General features: G+C 42.0%; 1 protein-coding gene across 1 annotated transcript in view; it reads right to left on the bottom strand.

The window, feature by feature from the left end:
• The window catches only part of LOC145442395 (uncharacterized), a 38,697-nt gene extending 17,960 nt beyond the window's left edge, over window positions 1–20,737 (bottom strand). The window contains exons 1-6 of the mRNA XM_080320299.1: window positions 20,571–20,737; window positions 20,157–20,321; window positions 19,961–20,099; window positions 16,865–16,962; window positions 12,620–12,846; window positions 11,238–11,420 (exon numbers count right to left, since the gene is read on the bottom strand). Of these exons, the coding sequence (XP_080176425.1) occupies window positions 11,238–11,420; window positions 12,620–12,846; window positions 16,865–16,962; window positions 19,961–20,064 (612 nt within the window). The 5' untranslated portion in view covers window positions 20,065–20,099; window positions 20,157–20,321; window positions 20,571–20,737. The remainder of the gene's footprint in view (window positions 1–11,237; window positions 11,421–12,619; window positions 12,847–16,864; window positions 16,963–19,960; window positions 20,100–20,156; window positions 20,322–20,570) is intronic.
• Window positions 20,738–21,909: the final 1,172 nt, after the last annotated feature.

The following is a 21,909-nucleotide window of genomic DNA, read 5'->3' as shown; positions in this document are numbered from 1 at the left end:
TAACAATGTTTCTGAAAAGTTTGTTGGTATCGTAATAACCTTCAACACAACCCTGGTCTAATAATGTCATAATTTAATAATCAAGTCATGATCGACTATTACAAAATCTCATATGTCAAAATCAATGTGTCAATTCATATGTTTACATCGTGGAAATTTTCAATATAACGCCTGCGTTCGATTGTAAGAAATGAATTCTCAACTACGTTGGTCAGACATTCAAATCTCGTATACTCAAATGTAATATGTTAATGTCAAACCGCACACCGAGTAGTATTTACTTTGGTTCATAAATTATACCGAGTAGTAATTACTTTATGTTACAGAATAGTAACGACTTATACAGTTGAACAGAAAAGACGATTCGGCGGTATATGACTACAACCGAACTTGCTATGGATTTTAGATTGTAGCGATTGTATGTACTCGCGTAATCTTGTCTTCTTTCTGTACGGGTACTGTCTAGTTGGTCTGGTAAGTTACAAACGGATTTACTTGACAAGGTTTTCATGATTGACTCTTTTGAGTATGGTAACATGTTAAAATTTCGAGGTGTAATACTATTTCCATTAACTCAATTGTGACAAAAAAATACCCAGATAACTTGTTCAAGGCTTCTTTTGTTTCAAATCAACATGTGAATAATCAGTTATTGTGACAAGTTGAAATATCGTACCGAAGTTGCGAGTGGGAACAGTACGCGATTGTGTAAGTGTGAAGACAGGGAGATGGTGATCGTGTGAATAAATTAATCTGAAACGCAGTGGAGTGAAAGTTTACCCAGGCTGTCTGGTAATCCTACCTCAAATCGCGATATGACAAAGTAGGTTGAAATATTACGATTCAACTCATCGCATTGCAACTCGATCGTGTTATCTGCAAGCGGTTGTCAAGTTGGAAATGTTTACAACAATGGGCGATATTTCATTGATTGATTCTATTGTGTGTAGTAACACATTAAAATACCGCGATAGTAATTACTGAAACTCTCTTTGACAAACGTAAAGACAGGTCGCGAGGGACGGGCTTCGTCAGTAACTCTGCGTGGAATATCGAGACATACGACTGAAGAATACCCATTATTGACCTGTGAATCGGTATACGGAAATAAAGATGAATACGTCTCGATCGCCGCTACTTGTGTTTCTCGAGAAGAGAAGATGGTCAATTCTGGTGCCGGAAAGGCGTTGAAATTATACAGTTTTACATTGAAGGATGATACTGGTGAGGTGGTTTTGGATCAATGGAACAAAGCCTCGCTCGTACCCGGGAAGAAATATCAACTCACTCGTGTTAAAAACTGTGTCGGTAGCTTGAAAATCGATCCGTTAACTAGACTTGTCGAATTGAAAGAATAGTTTGCATATTTGTATACCGCAATACAATATTTCATTTCGCGTAAAATGTATGACCTATGTGATTCGACAACTGGGTTAGCGCGGTGTTGTTCTACTGATCGAGGTGTGAAAATTGTGCTATCGCGATGAAGTTGCGACTGTGAACAGCAGACTATTCTGTAGGTGCGAAACAGCGGTGTGAATAAGCCGAAAGTATTATTCAGGTAGCAATCAATAGCGAGGAAAGAGAACACGATCGGTCATTTGGTACGACTAAACTACGACATCATATATAATAATTTACGATCAAACTATTTCGCGCTGAATGGGATAGTGTAATATTCGATAGTAGCACGCGGTTGGCCGTGAAACAATTCAGCGCGCAGGTCATTCGAAATATAGGTCGCACGCACTGCTTAATCCTCACAACAAGCCACGTTTCCGTTTGTGCGGTTATTGTTGGTGACTCGTACATATTCAACACCGCGCGAGAGATGCCTATACTCGAAAGTTCGAATCACCGCTGTTATGTTCGTGTATTTACGTTGGTATCGTTTCACTCTATTTTGTATAGGACTAGTAATTAGTGCCAATCATTATTTCCTCGTGTGCCTTGCGTTGTATTTATACCCTGTGTTCTGTTGTCTCGTGGTCTTTTCATTGAACTGTACTCTGGATCGTGTCGCTGCCTTAAAGTCATACTGCTGTAAAATATACTGATTTCGTATTGCAACCTCGTCGTATTGAGTTATTGTTCAAACAAGATCAAGAACATAACAATTGGTGTCAGAAGTCGGATTCATATTTATTTCTGCGACTGAGATACATCATGGAAGCAAGTATATTGAAGCTTCTAGAGAAGCAGCAGGAAATGATGGCGGAACAACGCGCACAGCACAAAGAAGAAATGGCACAGCACAAAGAAGATTTGAAGCAACAAGCGAAGCAGCAAGCAAAGCATGACGAAGCAATGGCAAAAGTCATGACAGAAATGGCGCAATTAACGCAGAGATTGAATCCCGGTGCATCAACATCTGAAGCTACCGCTCCCAAGTTCGATTCGTTCGTAAAATCAAAGGAGAAATGGGACCAGTATCTGCAACGATTCAACCATCACCTAGCAATTTACGGCGTTTCCAACATGGAGAAGAAAAGAGCGTGTCTACTCTCATGGGTCGGACCTGAAACGTACTCGCTCCTACGTAATTTGTTTGGTGCTGCTGATGTCAGTGCGCAATCCTTCGACGCATTGACTGAGAAGTTGTCTACACACTTCAAAGACTCCATTCATGTGCAAGCTGCCAGGTACGAATTTTACAATTGCAAGATGCAACCGGGGCGATCGTACGCCGATTGGATCGCTACTCTACGTGGAATCTCCAAGGATTGCAACTTCATATGCTCAAGAGATGGCTGTGATCAGAGCTACGTCGATGAGCTAATGCGCGATCTCATCATTAAAGAAACGCCGCACGCGGATGTGAGACGGCATTGTCCAACACAAACCAATCCATCCCTTGACGACGCTCTCAAAGTAGCCGCAACATACGTGAGAACGCTGGAAACTGATAGGGTTATCCAAGGCGAGAGTAGCGGTAAAGACACTTCCGTCGTCAACAAAATGACGGGAAGTTATCAGAAGGGGAAAAAACCTTCCAAATCCAACCAAGGCAACTTCCCAGAAAGACTGAAATCCTGCAGCCGCTGTTTCATCGATCACCAGAGAAAAGACTGTCAATATCGACATTCAGTATGTCAGAAATGTGGCCGTAAAGGTCATATCAGACCTGTGTGCATGTCTACCAAACCTAGTATCACGCAACAGAGCACATCCGTCAATTTCAGCTCAGTGCCGCTCCTCTCCTTCGACATGGATCAACTATATCGACGCGTAGGAAACCAGCTCTGGATCAACTCCAGCATCAACGGCATTCCGTTGCCGACACAGTGGGACACTGGTGCACCCTCCGCCATGGTGGGATTGACTGGGTACAAAACTTTGGGCTCTCCGAAACTCTCAGCATACCATTGCTCTTTCGTAGCGTATGGCGACAAGCCACTGAAAGTGAAAGGTATTTGCACTGTAACCGTGCAGGTGGGTTCTGAAGTTAGAGTTGGCTTAAAATTGGTGGTTCTCGACGAACACCGTGGGCAAAACATTTTTGGTCTCGATTGGAGCGATGCTTTTTCCATGACCGCTAAGGGAACGTCTGCTTTGGATGCAATTTCCTCGCAGATGGTCAAATCGCAATCATGTAATACTATCGACATTTCTGATTCGAACGACAAATTGGTATCTTTTCAGTCCAAATTTCCCTCCGTTTTCTCTAATGTATTAGGACGATGCACCAAGACAAAGGTGACAATTCACTTGAAACCTAATGCCAAGCCCGTATTTAACATGCTTTCGCAAGGCAAATCGCTGTTCAAACCGAATTGGATAGATTAGTCAATCAAGGTATCCTCGAACCAATCAATTACAGTGATTGGGCAGCACCAATTGTTGCCGTCACTAAATCAAATGGATCAGTACGCATTTGTGGCGACTTCAAAGCATTGAATCAACAAATTCAGATAGATCAACATCCCCTGCCCTCCTTGGATGAAATCCTTCACAAGTTACAGGGTGGTTGTATTTTCACGAAAATTGATCTTGCCGACGCTTATTTTCAGCTAGAATTAGATGATGAGGCGATGAATTTGTGTGTCATCAACACGCAATTCGGTCTATTCCGTTATCGACGCATGTGTTTCGGAGTCGCATCTAGTCCCGCAAATTTTCAACGCTGTATTGATGCCATGATCGCCGGCTTACCCGGTGTTGCTAGTTTTATCGATGACATAATCGTTACTGGCATTGATGAACGCGATCATTTTCGCAACTTATCGCTACTCTTTGAGCGCCTCACCGAGTACGGTTTCACCGTCAACTTCGCTAAATGTGAATTTTTCAAAAGTAGTATCGAGTACCTTGGTCATATAATCGACAAGGACGGCAAACGCCCGTCTAACAAATCCGTTGAAGCAATCAAACAGTTGCCTAAACCTCAGGATGTTCGTCAGCTACAGGCATTCCTGGGCAAAGTCAATTATTATCGCGCGTTTATTCCTAATTTTACGAATAAAGCCGCTGCCTTGTACCGTCTTCTTCAAAAAGACGCGGAATTCATTTGGAATGCGGACTGTGACGCAGCTTTTCGCATTCTCAAAAACGACGTAATCGACGCTACGCAGTTGGCTCATTATGATGTAAACAAGCAGCTCATTTTGTCAACTGATGCTTCTCAATTCGGAATCGGCGCTGTCCTCTCAATTGAGCGCAATGGCGAAGAGAGACCGATCGCGCACGCATCGAAAACACTTTCCGATTCGCAAAAATCCTACTCTCAAATTGAAAAGGAAGCTCTGTCAATCATTTACGGAGTCACTAAATTTCGTCAATTCTTGTATGGTAGAAAATTTACGCTCGTGACGGACCACAAACCGCTTTTAGCTATTTTCTCGCCGGACAAGAAAATTCCCGTGATTACAGCGCAACGCTTACAGCGATGGGCACTAACTAACGCTCATGGCTTACCAATACGATATTCGCTATAAACCGACCAATCAGCACGGAAACGCCGACGGTTTATCTCGCCTACCAAAGGGTCCAGACCCTGAGTTTGACGAACTGGACATTCGTGAAAACGCGGAGATCGTTCACGCTATTAATATGGCATTCGATGGCTTACCGTTAACTCGCAATGAAATTCGCGACGCGACGCTGAAGGACAAAACCATGAAACTAGTAAAATTATCTGTCACTCATGGTAATTGGAATCCAAAGATGCACATTAATGATTTTTCTTGGTTTTCGACTCGCAAACATTCGCTTTCTCTGCACGAAGACATAGTCATGCTCAATATTGATGGTTTTCAGCGCGTAGTAATTCCGCAGTCACTTCGCTCGCGAGTATTATCATTGTTGCACGAAGGACATTGGGGTATCGCGAAAATGAAGCAGATGGCTCGACGTTACATCGCATGGCCTTCCATTAATCGCGACATTGAAAATCTCGTTAAGAGTTGCGACGCTTGCCGCAAAGTAATGAAAGCGCCTGATCGTCAGTATCGCGAATGGCCTAAAACGTCTGAAAGCTTTGAACGAATTCACTTGGATTTCGCAGGTCCAATAAACAATAAAATGTTTCTTGTCATCGTCGATGCGCATTCGAAATATCCTTTCGTTAAAGTAATGAATGTCGGTTCTACCACAACCTTGTGTGTGGTCAACGCTTTGAGGGAAGTCTTCTCTATCGAAGGCTTGCCCGTAACGATTGTCACGGATGGCGGGCCGCAATTCACATCGAATGAATTCGATACGTTTTGCTCTAATTTGGCAATCAGCCATGTCGTATCACCGTCTTTTCACCCTGCCTCGAATGGGGAAGCGGAGCGTTTCGTCCAGACTTTGAAAGCTGGATTAATAAAAAATTGCGACGGGGGAAAAGATCTCAACTTCGCGCTCCAAACACTTCTCGCTACTTACCGATGTGCACCGCACCCGGGCATAGACTGGAAAACGCCTGCTGAGATTTTACATGGTCGGCAGCCGCGCAATTTGTTAAGTTTGTGCTCGCCCTTCGACAAATCGAAACCCGTTACGCCTGGACAATCAGTCACTCATTTCGAGATTGGTTCCTCGGTTTACGCTCGCAGTTACCGAAGCGGACCAAAGTGGGTTGCTGGCGTGGTGACGGAAATACTGGGGCGTGTTGTGTACATCATAAAAACAGATCATGGGTATTGGAGAAGGCACAAAAACCAACTCCAACCACGCTTGATTTCAGCTGGCCATAATAATACAGCCACACAGGAAGTTGCTCAGCCTCAACAGTCCCAAGCTGAGCAACCATTGGTCAGGAACAGGGCACAAGATCCTGCAGCTAGTCCTGCTCGTACGTCGGGTAGACGTTACCCCGTTAGAAATAGAAAACAAACAGATTTCTATCGGCCGACGTGAATCCCCTTGTACCCTTTAACTTACAGGGGAGGACTGTTATGTTCGTGTATTTACGTTGGTATCGTTTCACTCTATTTTGTATAGGACTAGTAATTAGCGCCAATCACTATTTCCTCGTGTGCCTTGCGTTGTATTTATACCCTGTGTTCTGTTGTCTCGTGGTCTTTTCATTGAACTGTACTCTGGATCGTGTCGCTGCCTTAAAGTCATACTGCTGTAAAATATACTGATTTCGTATTGCAACCTCGTCGTATTGAGTTATTGTTCAAACAAGATCAAGAACATAACAACCGCCACGCCCATAAGAACACATGGTGAATCAGCAGAGACCCTGTAAGAATACATGAAAATACGACTCACCGCCGCAGCCTATACCTGAAAGTACGAATCACGACCCCGAGTTTTCAATACGAGTCACCGCCACAGCCTATACCCGAAAGTATGAATCACGACCCCGAGTTTTCAATACGAGTCACCGCCGCAGCCTATACCCAAAAGTACGAATCACGACCCCGAGTTTTCAATACGAGTCACCGCCGCAGCCTATACCCAAAAGTACGAATCACGACCGCACCCATAAGAACCCATTACGACTCACCGCCGAGAGGGGGGGGGTCTGAAAGTACGAGTCACCACCCCGGGTTTTCAGGCACATCACCGCCGCACCCATAAGCCACAATGGCACACCACGACCGATCTACTATACTACTCGCGACGCAGGTTGAGTTTGACAGCCCTCGTCTACATTTACCATTTGCGCAAGATAGTTTACGGTTGCACGATAATTGAGCTAATTTTGAACGAAAACTTGAGGCGGTCCGCGGGAGTCCGTGACGGTCCAAAAGGAATCCGCGAAGACAAAAAGGTTGAGAACCACTGCTCTATTATATTGAGGTTGAAATCGGGACATGTGGTTGAATTCTCATCTTTATCGTAAAGTGCCACGAAGATGGCTTGTGCGGGTTGGTGCCTTTCGTAAGATAGGACTCGTGAAGATGCGACAGAATTGAAATGTCATATGATAAGATCTTGTCACAACTCGTTGTTAAAAGTCTAGCGATGAGGTCAGGTTATACCAGTCCGCAAATGCCTCTTACTAGCATCTGTATTGTAAAATATACGGTATGAATGGGGCAAGCGTTCCATTCCCAAATCCATGTTCGGTATGCAAACCTCGATATTTCTGAGGTTAGTATTTGAAAATGAACCTTGGTATGTTCTCCACGGTGAAAATGTTAGTCAATTACCAGAGTTTTAAAGTGTTCGTAACAATTTTGATCAAAATTCCGATGATTACGACTATCCACCATTATTTTCATAACCATGACTGCAACTAAGAAACATGAACACAAAACTAATACAAATATAGCATTGTCGAAAATTGTATTGAATTTAGAAAATTTTGCTTGACTCACCCAGTCCTTTTGTTATAAGATCAGCAACTGGACCGTTCGCCCTGGTCACATTGTCATGAGATGTTACGCCGATTAGGACTATACTACACCGTTACTATCTTATACAGGCAGGGGTGCAGACAGGAAGGCCAAAATTGATTGTCGTTTGTTTTAGTATTATGACGCTACGCAACGTCATATGTTCGTGAACACAAGGTTTGTAGAATTTTAATAACAAAATTCCCCCAAAAAACAGCGACTTGCAAACAGATAAATCAAAGTCAAGATGAGAAATTTCTCCAACACTTCACACCGCGAGAGTTTGAATTCCATGCCATCTAAGCCCGCAATAGTCTTTGAATCGTCCATCCAAGTAAGGTAACTGCTTGGGATGGTGTGAACCTCTGCAAGGTTCAGGTTCGTGTGAACGTGAACCTTTTTGAAAGGTTCTGTGTGAACGCGAACGTGAACTTCGTGATGTCACGTGACGTCATATTGCTAATTCCAACCCTATCTTACAATGAAGTGACAGCCTATATTAATGTACACGATAGCTCGTGACGACTGGGGCCACATAATGCCCCAATGCTGGAGTACATATTGGCGTTTTAAACGTCGCTAAATGTACGAACCGCAGTTATCAAAGGATATAATAATCTCATAAAATCATAAAATTCCGTCGCTTTGCCAACAATTTCGACGAGGACTTACCAGGGAATATAAGCTTACGCCTTAAAGGTCTAGCCCAGCGGTTCCCAAACGGTGGGGAATTCCCCACTGGTGGGGAATTCAATGGTTTCTGGTGGGGAATGGACGCATTTGTTCAAAATTATATACAGGGCATCAGTCTACATATTCACGGAGACTCATGCGCAATTACCGTTACCAGTTAACTCAGTGGTTCCCAACCATTTGTTAGACACGCCCCCCTTTATGATAGTGAAAAATTTCGCGCCCCCTATCACAAAATCCTACCGGGATGCTAGCAACCTGAACAGATTGTTTGGTAGCATGGAAGGTTATGACTGCTGATGAGAGTATTAAAAAATATGAATTTCGGTCTACATATAGAGAAACACGTACGGGGGAATTGAAGGTAAATCGCGCAGAGCGCGAACATTTTTTTCAGCTGACCGCTTCTTCGCGCCCCCTTCAGTTGCTTTCACGCCCCCCTCCCCCAAGGGGGGCGCGCCCCCCAGGTTGGGAACCACCGAGTAAACTGCTATGGAATGTATGTATCGAAAATTATATTACGTTTTGTTCATAAAACCTCATTTTAACTCTGGATGGCCAATCATGGCGTCACAAACGCAGATGTTCAATTCTTATTTAGGGGTCCTACCTTTTCCAACACGCCTCACTCAGCTCTACTGGTAAATCTGATTACGTGAGCAGAGATGGGATAATAAATTAATAGCAAAATATATGCAATTGCCGATCATATATTGGCCGATTCAAACACGAATTATATAAATTTTTTGCGCTTCGCGCGCTTAGTCGAAATGAGGCGACGCACTAAACAGTAGACCCAATGTAGCTGAGTTGCAGGAAAAAAAACGTACAGGCTGAGGGGGTTCTGGGGGCCCAAGACCAACGTTTTCTTGGCGGCGCTAACAAAGTGCTGTTACGGTCCTGGTGGGGAATGAAGGCTCGGAATAAATCTGAAGTGGGGAATGAAGACAAAAAGGTTGGGAACCGCTGGTCTAGCCAGACCGGACAATGTGTTCGGAGTCTGAGTATTGCTACATTGATATTGAGCAGAGTGTAAAACGGGTTTCCATACTCGCTACCGATACCACAAACAACGACAAATTATACAGCAGTAGCCAACACTTTAAATTCACGGATTTGGTTTTAATGATAAAGTAAAGATATGAAGTCAAGATTGACCCCGTACGCGTGCTAGATTTTTTACATCAGAAAACTATATCAATGTGATTGATTGGTTGAATAAGCATCATTCGCTGACTACGTATATCGCTCGTGATGTTGCATGATTGCGGGTCAAGCTCACAGCAGAGTGACACTAAATATTCACAAACGGAAAGCTGGATATTTCGAGAAAATTTTTGTAACAAAGCTAGTGAAACTTTTAAGATTGTCAAGGCGCATGCTCGTTTAGTGTTGATTTTTATGCTGCTAGCGCCATCCATTGAGCGGCCCGCAGTTAAAATGCAATAAATTTTAACCACAGATCTTGTAATGAAGTGAAAATTACAATTTACCAAAATGGTTCACAGTGCAGAACCTGCCAAGGTTCTGTTGTGAACGCGAACCTCTAAATTTCCGAGGTTCACACACAGAACGTGAACGTGAACCTCACGTTCACACCATCCCTAGTAACTGCCTTACCGAGCCCTCAAAAACGAACTGAATTACACAGCACAACCCAACGTACACTTTAGGTAACAAGCACTGCGTAATTAACTCAAGAAAAACAATGAAGCAATCAAGCCGGTTGAAACCTCTTCGGCTTGCGCATCGTATACGACCACTTGTTTGTTTGTTTGTTTTGGGGTATTCATGGTGTTTGACGACTGCTATGGTCATTTACACCAGGCCGATATTCTGCATATTTTCCGTAACTGCCGACTTATAACACGGCCCACCTCTAGGCTTTTTCTAAGGTGGCGAGGAGGAGCCTAGGGAAACCTCCAACACTTAGGTATCGGAATTCGGAAGTCGACCTCGGTCGGACTCGAACCCGCACCCATTGGTGTTGCAGCCGTGGATTATACCACTGCGCTAGTATACGACCACTTGAGGTTCGCTACAACAGGGCTTTTTAGATTTTCGCTCAGAGACTCGACGGAACTCAGAAACGATTTGGCACCAAGGGACTAAAAAAAGCCGAATCATTTTTACTTCACCAACGAGTCAAGTCCGAGTCTCAGCCAGGAAGCAACGGGTCGAGTCCGAGTCACAGTGTTGAGACTCGAGCCCGCCCAAGTCGTTGATTTCACTGTTCATTACTGAGTTCAAGATGAGTTCGACTCATTTGTGTAAGACTCTTGGGTCATATCGAAGACCTCACATTTATATTATTCTCTTTTTTCCTACTCTTAACATGCTTATTCAAAGAAATAAGATTTAGTTTATGCGCCTATTTTTCAGGTATCGGTTCTGATACACGAGACTTAAATCAAGTAGTATAAAAAGTCATATGAACGAATTTGCCGAGTCATGCGCAGTGACTGGAGTATAAGTCAAGTCGCGTCAATATACTAATTGAGTCAAGTCGAATCGAACCAACGGAAAATTGCGACACGAGTCAGACTCGTGTCAATTCACGACTCGAGTTATTACAACCTTGATTAAGAGTAACTGGTGTGAAAACTTCGCAGGGTGGTTAGAGATATTTCGATACCACAGAGGTCCGCTTAGCGAGCACGAACTTAAAACAGATCATTCGCATCGCGTCTAGAATTGCAATTACAATTTATTCTATTAGAATACTGAATTTTCCGAAGTAATTTTCCATATAAATAACGCCCAATTTCATACATCTTGTATTCTTGAATCAGCCGGTTCCTCTATTTTGGAAAATAGCTGATCCGCAACACCAATGGAAAACGGTCCCAGAGTCACTTCGACGTCAGGCAGTATCTGATATCCGTCTCCAGTAGCAAATAGGCCGGAGAAAATAGGCAATGTCCTCTCATCTGTCAGGTTTACAGATCCTCCAATCTGTAAAAGAGGCGATGAGCAATTGATTCAGAGAGGCGAATAAATAATATTTGCCAAATAGCCTACATGACACTCATTCATATGTAGGCCTATTTGTCGCATGTGGTTTTGAGTTGAACTGCTAAAATATGGACTTACCAGGAATGAGAAATTACGCTAGGCTGGTGGGCAACGCCTATAGGTATCAATAAAAATAGGGCTTCCCAACCTAAGGCTCGAGACCTCAATGGAGTCGTTTGGCAATTCATTGGAATCACGGAAACGAAAATTAAATACCTATGACTATTTCAATTAGAGGATGCTATCGGTGGCTCATTTCAAAAATGTTTAGTTCATTTTTTCAAAATGGATATAAAAAACTACCTTTGAGGAATGCAAATCCGGCAAACAATTATAGTATGAGATCAGTCGATGCGTCATTTTGAATCGCCACCTATACTACAACGTTGGTCTCCGGCCATTACTATGAGAATTAAAGTGTCGAGTGCAAATCAATAGGATGACAGTTTTCCTTCCTCGAAAACTACAAGTGACCAGTAGTGCTAATTAATACAGGGGCGGGCGACTTCTGCAGTCGGCGGGCCTGATATGGGAAAATGAAGTAGGCCTACTTGGCGAGCCGGATTTCTATATCGATACATCTTTGAGACATCTTTGGTCGATCAAAGTTATGAACAGGTTTTTTGAACTCTGGCAGCAGAAAGGACACATACACACACACACAAAAAAAGAACTAAAATTAATTAACAATCACTATTATTTGTGTCCGAAAAAAATAAAAAATAAACTACTGTCACACTAATTTCACGTAGCAAGCAAGTAGTGGAGAATTGCGGCAGACTGTGACTGTGCATTCGGAAAATAATACATATGTCGTTTATGAAATGATCACGGTTTGGATTTAGTTGAGTATGGCGAATAGTATCGGCATAGACAAACCGTTAATGTACCAGTCAACATCAACTCATACGCTAGTGGTAAACAAAACACGGTAAAGAGGACATGATCAAACTTCGAATACCATACCATGGTTTTCTACTAATCTCGTCACAACATAGATACGAACTAATATACTTTTAAAGAGACACTTCGAAGAAGCTCTCGTCATGTCCGATGTATAAAGTTGAGCGTCACGCATACTGCCCAGCCCATTGATTTTTGTATATTTCACAAGCCGAGAAAACGTTGCAACGATTTACCGAATTGAGCAGGTTTGCGGCAAGCGCCAGATGAAGCATTTCCTCGACGTAAACGGATTGCAGGATATCGGCGATCTCCCGATTTCGACCGTATTCTGTCTTGAGACTGAACCAGGCTGTCATGTAAATCGGAATGGTGGCGAGCTCCGTCATTATTGCTTGCTCAAGTAAACCCTTCAACTCGTCGAGGCCTTTGTCCAAGGATGAACATGAACAAGTAGATGGATCTGAACATAGTAAAACATATTTATGAATCGGTGAGCACTGCTGAAATACGTATCATATACGCGGTCACTAACCCACAAGGAGTCGACGGAAGGCAAAAGACAATCCACATGAACAGACTTGGACAACTAGAAAATTTCCAGCTTTTCCAAATTAGATTAGAATTAGAATTAGAGCTACAGTTTTTTCCAACATGGATTAGAATTAGAATTACTGAATTCGCAAAAACTTGGACATTGGAAGAAATTGTGAATGGTAAATAAATACAACATAAACCACTTCATATCAAATCGCAGTACATTCCCATGAGACCATAACCATGAGAATGGTTAACGTCTGTACCACTGAGCTATATAAACACCAAGCTTGTCTCATTTGGTACTATATCAGGGGTCAACGCAATCGTGGCCGGCGATCAGATTTGAGATTTTGGAAGAACGCGAAATAAAGATTTTCGAAATGCTAAAATTGATTTCAGTTTCAAATTATTGTTGTTTCAAAATATGCTATTCGACTGTGCCCAACAACACTATTCCACACTAGCTGAAACGGTTTCGGCGATGGCAACAACATTTCATCGATGGAGAGCCAGCTGATAGCAATAAGAATTATAATATTGCCATGACCAGGACCCTAACAGCACTTCGTCAGCGCCCTCTCAAAACGTTGATCTTGCTCCCCGACGGTGATAAACCGAACACCTGCTCCCTCAGCTTGCACTCCCAATAGTCAAGACTTTTGACATCGGCAAATCGCGCGCAGCTCGAAAAAAATTGAAAAAATTTGCATATATTTCCAAAAAATACTCCATAATTTATGTTAATTCACGAAATAATTTTGGGCCACCTTCGAGCTCGTCCCACCACCCCCCCAATCGGGGAGTTTAGGGTGCGACAGTTACGGTTTTGGTCTTGACATGCAATGGCCCAGACACTGCCAAGACCGAGACGCTTAGAAAACGGTATTAGACGTCTCCACAAGATATTCTTTTAGCTAGTAACATGTCTGGATCCCCAATATCGATTCATTAGTCGTTGGAAAGCGCTGTCGGGTATCGTGCGCAGCTCATAGTTCAAAATAAAATGACGTTTATGATCAAGATATTTCTTGTTGTATTTGTACTACTTTAATAAAATATTACTTCTTTTGTCGTAACCATGAGCATCGCCCATGTTAGTCAGCACGGCGTTGTACTAACGTAAAGTATTAAAAACCAGAATGTTGTACACAGACTAAAAGCTACTATGCTAGCATCAGGCTATTATTCGTCTCAATAACTACTATTACTATACGGTGTAAGTAAGGCGATGGCGGCTTGGCACTGGATTTCCCTGTGCGAGAGGGATATTTATGTTAACTCGCTTCAACATGTCTCGGACAGATAGGAATTTTCGGGAAAACAGTAAATTAGAATACAATTGAAATAAGAGCATAAGAACATTTCTCATAATATGAGACTCATATTAGATTAGAATTAGTATTAGAATTAGAGCATGGAAACATTTCACAAATTAGATTAAAATCAGATTACTGGTATTTCGCTATAATTTAGTGAAATTAGACAACTAGAATTATCTAGTTGTCCAAGTCTGCACATGAATACTATAGCCTGCCCTACGATTATTTGTAGCAGGAGTCAACGTAAGAAGGCTAGCCACCTTCCGAACTTGATCGACGCCGCGGACCGCGAGATTTAAATATCGACACGTAGGCGGATATCCTATACCTGGTTAGCATTTTGGCAAAGTTGAAAAGGTACTACATCAATACAGCGTGTTGTTGACTAATACGTGAGGTAGACTTCTGTAATCTTCTGTGCATGTTTTTATACCAATGTATACTGAGAAATTATTCTCCCGTGATGACTCGTATAGTCACGACTAGTTCTCGTATCCGCACTATATTTTCCTAAACATTATAAATGGTTTCGTAACCTAAATTAACAATAATAAGGGAGTGTTTTATAACGTTCGGACTGCTAAGCATCGGATTGAGCAATCGACAAGGAGCTTTTGTTTGCGACTTGTTCATTGCTAAAGTCGGGACAAGGTCAATTTATTCTCACCGGCAGACTTGTAGAAACTACCCATTTAGTTAGTTGACGGTCAAATAACTAAAGGTTATTTGAGTATCTCTAGTTCTGGTTCTAGATGCGGATTTCGAAAAGTGAGTAAAGTAAGAGAAAATTCATTCGTTTAAGTTGCAGTTCTAGTTGCGCTTTTAAAAAATATATTAGTTGCGGAACAATTAGAAAACACATGCCGTCGTTTGACTTGAATCGTGGTACCGCTGTTCTGTTGAATGACATTTTTGCAGCCATTGCTAGCTCAGAGTTCGCAATGCTTACAGTGGGGTAGCTAATTGGTGGATTGTTGGAGACGAAACCAACTCATAACACGAAACGCCGTCCTTTTGAAATGCTGATACTATGTCTAATATTTCAGATAAAATAAAAATCAGTAAATTGCCTCGGGGCAGTAAGGATCTTAACCTCTGGGAACCCTTACATTAATCCGCAAGCCTTCGGGAACCCCAAGTTTTATAAGACACAAAAAGCAAAAATCAATCACATCACACACCTAACTGCACATTCAATAAATTACTATGTATTACTGGTGCGTAAAATCAACAGACAGCAGAGTGTGTTGCAAGTGTGGGTGAATGACCGAGATTAGTTAAAAATCAACGCCTGTCCTTTTATAATATCTCCTTTTATTTTTCATTCAGTGTGCCTACCTCCTTTTAACATCGCCTAGGCTAGGCCAAGGTGGGTGTCTGATTTCGAAGACTACTCCAAGTCGTTTCGACACCTTCTTACCTTTCATTGCATCGCAGTCTTATGGTGCATTGAAATGATGATATTTTGAGCAATATGTTGAATTGAATTGACAAGGGCCGGGCAAAATCGAGTAATTGAGTGATTCGATTCAGAATCGGGTATTAGGGTTCGAGTCTAGTCGAGTATTCGATCGAGTATCGCTCATTACCACGTCACAACAGTACGGATGATGTGGAAATTCCAAATATGTGCCTTTTATGCAACCACAAAGAATATAATGTTCTTTCTCTATAACACTGAAGATGATTTGGAATTTTTCGACCATTCATATCGCATTTTACTTGTGATAATGTTGTGGTTTGATTATGACTTCACAGATATGTCATGTCACCAACGCGTGTCGCCTTTACGACATGTTTCGTGCACTGCAATATGCCCAATCGAGGTTTACAGCCTTCCGTAGTGGAAAATAGCATCGAAACTATAATTCTGAACGATAAATTAACTCTTAGTGGCAATGGGCAAACACTTTCGATACTCGAAATCGTCCTATTTTACTACTCGACTCGAATCATTAGAATTAATGCACCGATTCAGATTTAGTTTTAGTTCCAGTTCTAGTTCTAGTTGCTAGTTTTAAAAAGTGAGTAGTTCTATAGTTACAGTTGTAGTTGCGGATTTTGAAAAGTGAGTAGATCTAGTTCTAGTTCTAGTTGCAAGTTTTGAAATGTGGGCAGTTCCAGTTCTAGTTCTAGTTGCGAGTTAAAAAAAGGATTAGTTCTAGTTCTAGTTGCGGATTTTGAAAAGTGAGTAGTTCTAGTTGCGAGTTTCAAAAGATGAGTAGTTCTAGGCTTAGCTATAGTTATTGTTGCGAATTTTGAAATATGAGTAGTTCTAGTTCTGGTTGCGCATTTTGAAAATCCAGTAGTTTGTACAAGTCTGCTCACCGGCCTGCCATTTTCTAGCAAAGAATAGTGGCCACAGCTTCATCACCAATTGGTTGCGAGTTCGAGTCCATCTGAGGTCGACTCCGCAATATCTACCTATGTGTTCGAGGTTCATCTGGGCTCCTCCTCACTATGTGATCTGCGTAAGCGGGGTTTTATAAAAGCCCAGAAGTGGGCCGCGCTACAAGTCGGTCATTACGGAATCATCATGAACAATGTCGGACTGGTGTACATGACCAATGTAGTTGTAGCACCATGCTTATCAAAGACAACAGCATCAGCCTAAAAACTTACCACTGTCTGGATTGCTATCCTTTCGCATTCCACATTTCATCCAATTTTTTATCAATCGCCGTTTATCTCGTGACAAATCTCTCGAAACCGGCATGAATCTACAAACGATGCCACAATTTACCCTCATTACATGCTCATTAACCGGTGACTAGGGATATACCATAGCGGGGTGGGCAGATCTGCTTCATGCCCGGAGTCGCATATCAAAAATCTCAATATTAAAAAATCAACAACTCAAAAATTAAAAAAATACGAATTTAATACGTCACAATGGAATATAGGGTACTGAAAGAGATTTGTTGTTGTTTGGTGATACTGTTCTTCTCCACCTGGGCTGTAAGGTGTTTGAATCAACCTGACATGCCGCCAAAGCAGTGCGGAGCGTTCCTTCAAGTGCTGGTTTGTCAAAACTGAACGATGCTTTGATGTCACGAATTTCATCGCGGAATAAAATGGTTCACAGCAATATGTTGTGCTGAAGATTAATAAAAATCAGTCTGATCCTATTAGCCGCTGTGGTTTTATGTTTTAGGATGCAACCACCTCAGATATATTCTTCTTGACACATTCACCCTCTGAATATTGATGTTTGTACCGGGAAATAATCCAGGATACAATGAAACTAGCTTCGGTAGTTGTGTCTCCTTCCTTGCCGAAGGATGTTAATATATTCCGCTTAGCATTTAAGGTAAATTTCAGCTCAGCAATCTTATTCCTACATAAATCTGTTGTCGTGGGGTACCTCATGGCAATGTTTTGGTGTTTGTTTTCGTAATGACTTTTCATGTTACTATATAGTGCAGTGGTTCTCAACCGGTGTGCCGCGGCACACTGGTGTGCCATTTACGTCTCACAAGTGTGCCACGAGCGATTTCTTCGGAATTTTGAGGTTACGCGCAAAATAATTCTAGTCTATGGCAAACGATCAAATTAATCTAAATTGAGCTTGATGTGCAGTTTGCACATTTGACAAATCAATATTGATATTATGCCCGCAATCAATATTCCCTTCGAATTCACTTTACTGGGCAGATCGCGTGCCTTGAAGGCTGAATTCAGTTTTGCACACTACGTTGATTGATCGCAGGCAGAGAAGAGCAGACGTAGCGGCGCCTGTAAGACAAGTCGACAATGCAGTTTTCTAATCCTCATTGTCTCCTCAATCACCAGCGAGAAATGAACTCCTTTGAAATTGGAATTCGCGTTTACAAATTCGAATTTCAAACATGCCAATCCACATTGTGTGTGATTGTTAGGTATTGTGCCGGCACTTCCGTTAAAATGTAGGCTTGTAGAACAACGTTGTGTTGCTGTCGACGAATATGAGTATTGAGAAGTAAGGTTGATCAAATGAGGTTGCAATCTTGGTTTGTTGAAAGTATAATTGAAGTGCAGGGGGCTTACATTTGTACTATTAAGGTATTGCTATCCTCACGCGTGCTACACTGTCTGCGTGAAATGCATTAAATAGCCTGGCCTGGCATAGCCTACACCTTTACGCCTCCGTATTCGTTAGCGGCGATCGCGCTTACCTCTTCGACCCAATCCGGCAGTGGGCAGATTTCTTGTCAAACAAATCTTATGAAATCGTATCGAAGGGCGGCGCGAAAATCCTGTGAAGTCGTATATTAAAATGACCACTTTTACTTTCGTCTGAATACGCCCTGTATGTTGTATTCACGAGGGAACGATATTCTGACCGAGAGGAAAACGACAACTTTCTATCAGGGCTTAGTAAGCTATATGAGGGACGATTTACGTACAAATGTTTACTTTTAGAATTAATAAAATGGAGCAGTTTATTTAAAAAAAAAACAGAAACATTTTGGGTTGACTGCAGAGGTGGTCACATTAGTCGGCGTTACTACTAGGCGCTAATAAGTATTCCAAGAGTCTGCAGGTGCCGTAAGCCAAAAAATTCGGAACCACTGCCATGGTGTGCCGCGAACTATTTTTGATTTCCAAAGGGTGCCGCGAGCTCAAAAAGATTGAGAACCACTGAATAGTATTTTAATTATGGAGCGAAGCTTCGATAAGTCACAGTGTCTTACCAACATTATCACTGAATGCACACTCTTCCTCTCATTCTGTTTTAAAATTAATTTTTTCCTGTTAGTACTTTCATTTCTTGCAATTAACTCTGAATGACATTTTCTTGGCCGAACTCTGCAGTTATTGTTAACCTTTGCAATATAGATTGAAGAGCCGTTTTCATCATTGTTAACGAGGGAACGGTATTAAGATACGTTCCGTGCTTAATTATCACGTTCATTTTTGATCACAATGTTTTATGATTGGTTGATTACCATGCACCATTGTTGCGGGTGAAACGTTCATGTGAACTGTGAACCTGAGTCGAGAGTTCAATTGCGAAATATTTATCCTGTAGTGCCACCTTCCAGTAAAAATTACAAATGTAGCCACAGTTTGCCCACCCCTGCTATATAGGCCTAGTCATATATAGGGTTGCATTTAAAACAAATGGTACTTTAAAACATTTTGTTTAAAGCATGTTTTAAAAAGTGTTTTATACAAAGGCCTTTTAAAAAACAAATAGTGTTATTTTAATTTGTAAAATTATGCAATAATTGTATAAATCCTATCCAAAAAACATGTTTTTGTTTTTGTGATATTCATGGTGTTTGTCGACTACTATGGTCATTTCCACCAGGACGATATTCTTCATTTTATTCCGTAACTCCCTACTTGTAGCACGGCCCACTACTAGGCTTTTATAAGACACCGCTTGCACGGATGAGATGGCGAGGAGGAGACTAGATGCAAAAATCTGTTGTATGAGCCTAGAGACAATTACCACCCGATATAGCCGACGTCTCCGATATGGAATGGTTGGAACCCTCAAAATAGTCAGCTCAACAGCTATAGTACGTAGATATTTCGTCAATGAAGCTATATCTATCCTATATTTTCAGTTGTCTATGATGTCACAATTATATACGTGACGTCGTGACTTGAAAAAACAATAAAAAACATGTTTTAAACAAGGGCTTTGTTTCAAACATGTTTGTTTTAAATTATTTCTTGTTTTAAATGCAACCCTAGTCATATAACATGTCGATAATATGATTTGTATACCTCGGATCGTTGATATCAGTGTTGAACATAGCCTCGTATAACATTTTCGAACGTTTTGTTATGTCATCGTAAGAGTGAAGATCCATAATCCCGTACTTCCACATGACTGGATAAAGATTGTAGTATTGCAAAAATATATCTGTGAGTAATTTGAAAAGTGAATGTTTTGTATACATTTTCCTTTCATCGCGGATACCTTTCACGTCGCCCCAAACCGGGCATTCTTTTTTTGGGTACGGCGGAGGCAATATGAACCGCAGTATTGAACGAGTTGAGGACGTAGTCGGCCTCGTGACGCACTTTTCCACGATGAAGCAGTGGTCCGTCTGAGAATTTCCATGTTTTATTTCCTCTCCTGAATCTGTGTACAGCGAAAGGCCTGTTGCTGCAGGATTGCGGGAAAAACGAGTTCGACAATTTGAGCTCAATGCGCGCGTGACCAAAGAAGCACCATTTACAGCATTATCGGCGCCCAGGAAACATGATAATCTTTGATTTGTACTGTTGTTGCTTGCGAACTCTATCACTAGGCGAAGGATCGTCTAATCCGCAACTATACGGGAACATGAAAGTCGTGCTGTTCCGATTTAGTAGGCTACAACTATCACACCTTATGAATATTTGAACCGGATAGACTTGCCCATCTAATCCACATCCACGCACATTCCCCGGGTTTGATACCGCCGACATCACAACTGAAGCCAGCCCGGATTTATTCGTCAACACAACGTTTCCATCGCTTGAGAAGTGGATTGACGAGAGTGGCACGCCAATCGAACTGTAAAAGCACAACGCGATATCGTTGTAAGTAGCACAACCATTAAATGTAAAACAGACTTATTGCAAGATGAAGGCATTGCGCAATCAGTACTTGCGATATCTTCTTCGACTGGGTATATATTCACTTGCGCTCCTTTGACCGGCTGATCGAATGACGTCAGAAATACACGAATCGATAGAGATTCGCCCGTATTTAGACGATACGAAGTATCGCACATCAAACCGTAATTCAATCCGAAGGGCAATTCCGCTAGCAAAATCTTCCCATATCTGTCATAATGAGCATCGCTGATTCCAAGACATACTGTGCGGCATTCATGTTACTCATCACTAGGGCGATTTTTTTTTGACATGTCAAAAAAAGTCAAAATTAGGTCAAAATTGTAGCGTTAGGTCAAAATTTGTCAAAATTGTTTACAAAATCAAACATGTTTTGACCTCTACATTTCGTTTGTATCGTAGATTTTGCGCTGTCTGTGAACTTATTATTTGATAATTTACAGCTTGTAGCCTACTTTATAGGCCTACCGTTGTAAACGGCCCATCGTCTGCTCATTGTGATTCATAAACGGTCAAATGAAACAAATAGTGACATGGTTTTATGGTCAACGTACCGCAATATCCTAACTGAAGCAAGACTGCTTGGGCATTGCATGGTTCTTACATCAAGAAGCGCAGGCTGAAAAATTGTGATATAGACCACATTGTCAGAATGAAGCAACACGGTGCATCACCAGCAAGCAGTGTGCACACAACCAGGGCTTCGGAGCAGCCGTAAATTTGCATTGCTCCAGCTCCGGCTCCGGAGCTTTCTTCTATCATACATCAGCTCCGGCTCCAGCTCCGGAGCAGCATTATTACCACTGCTCCGGCTCCAGCTCCGGCTCCGGCTCTGAAAACCATCGAAGGTGTCTGTCTGTATCAGGGGTGAGCAACCCGCGGCCTGCGGGCCATATATGTGGCCCGCGAGAAGGCTTTGAGTAGCCCGCGAGCTAATTTCACATTATATTATCGAAATTCTGTTGTATTATCGAAATTGAATTGCTCAGATTGTGAACTCGCTAGGCCAACCAAAAATATGATTAGTCTAGCCGCAGCACTTGGGATGTTATTAATGACTGGACTAAAATATCAGTTTCGACGCATTGGCAGATCCAGGGTCCAGTCAC

Source organism: Botryllus schlosseri, chromosome 7 (genome assembly GCF_051294905.1).
Source record: "Botryllus schlosseri isolate E-star chromosome 7, Bs_hap1, whole genome shotgun sequence".
NCBI classification, from domain to species: domain Eukaryota; kingdom Metazoa; phylum Chordata; class Ascidiacea; order Stolidobranchia; family Styelidae; genus Botryllus; species Botryllus schlosseri.
The sequence above is the reverse complement of the archived record's forward strand: the minus strand, read 5'-3'. Positions and strand labels throughout refer to the sequence as shown.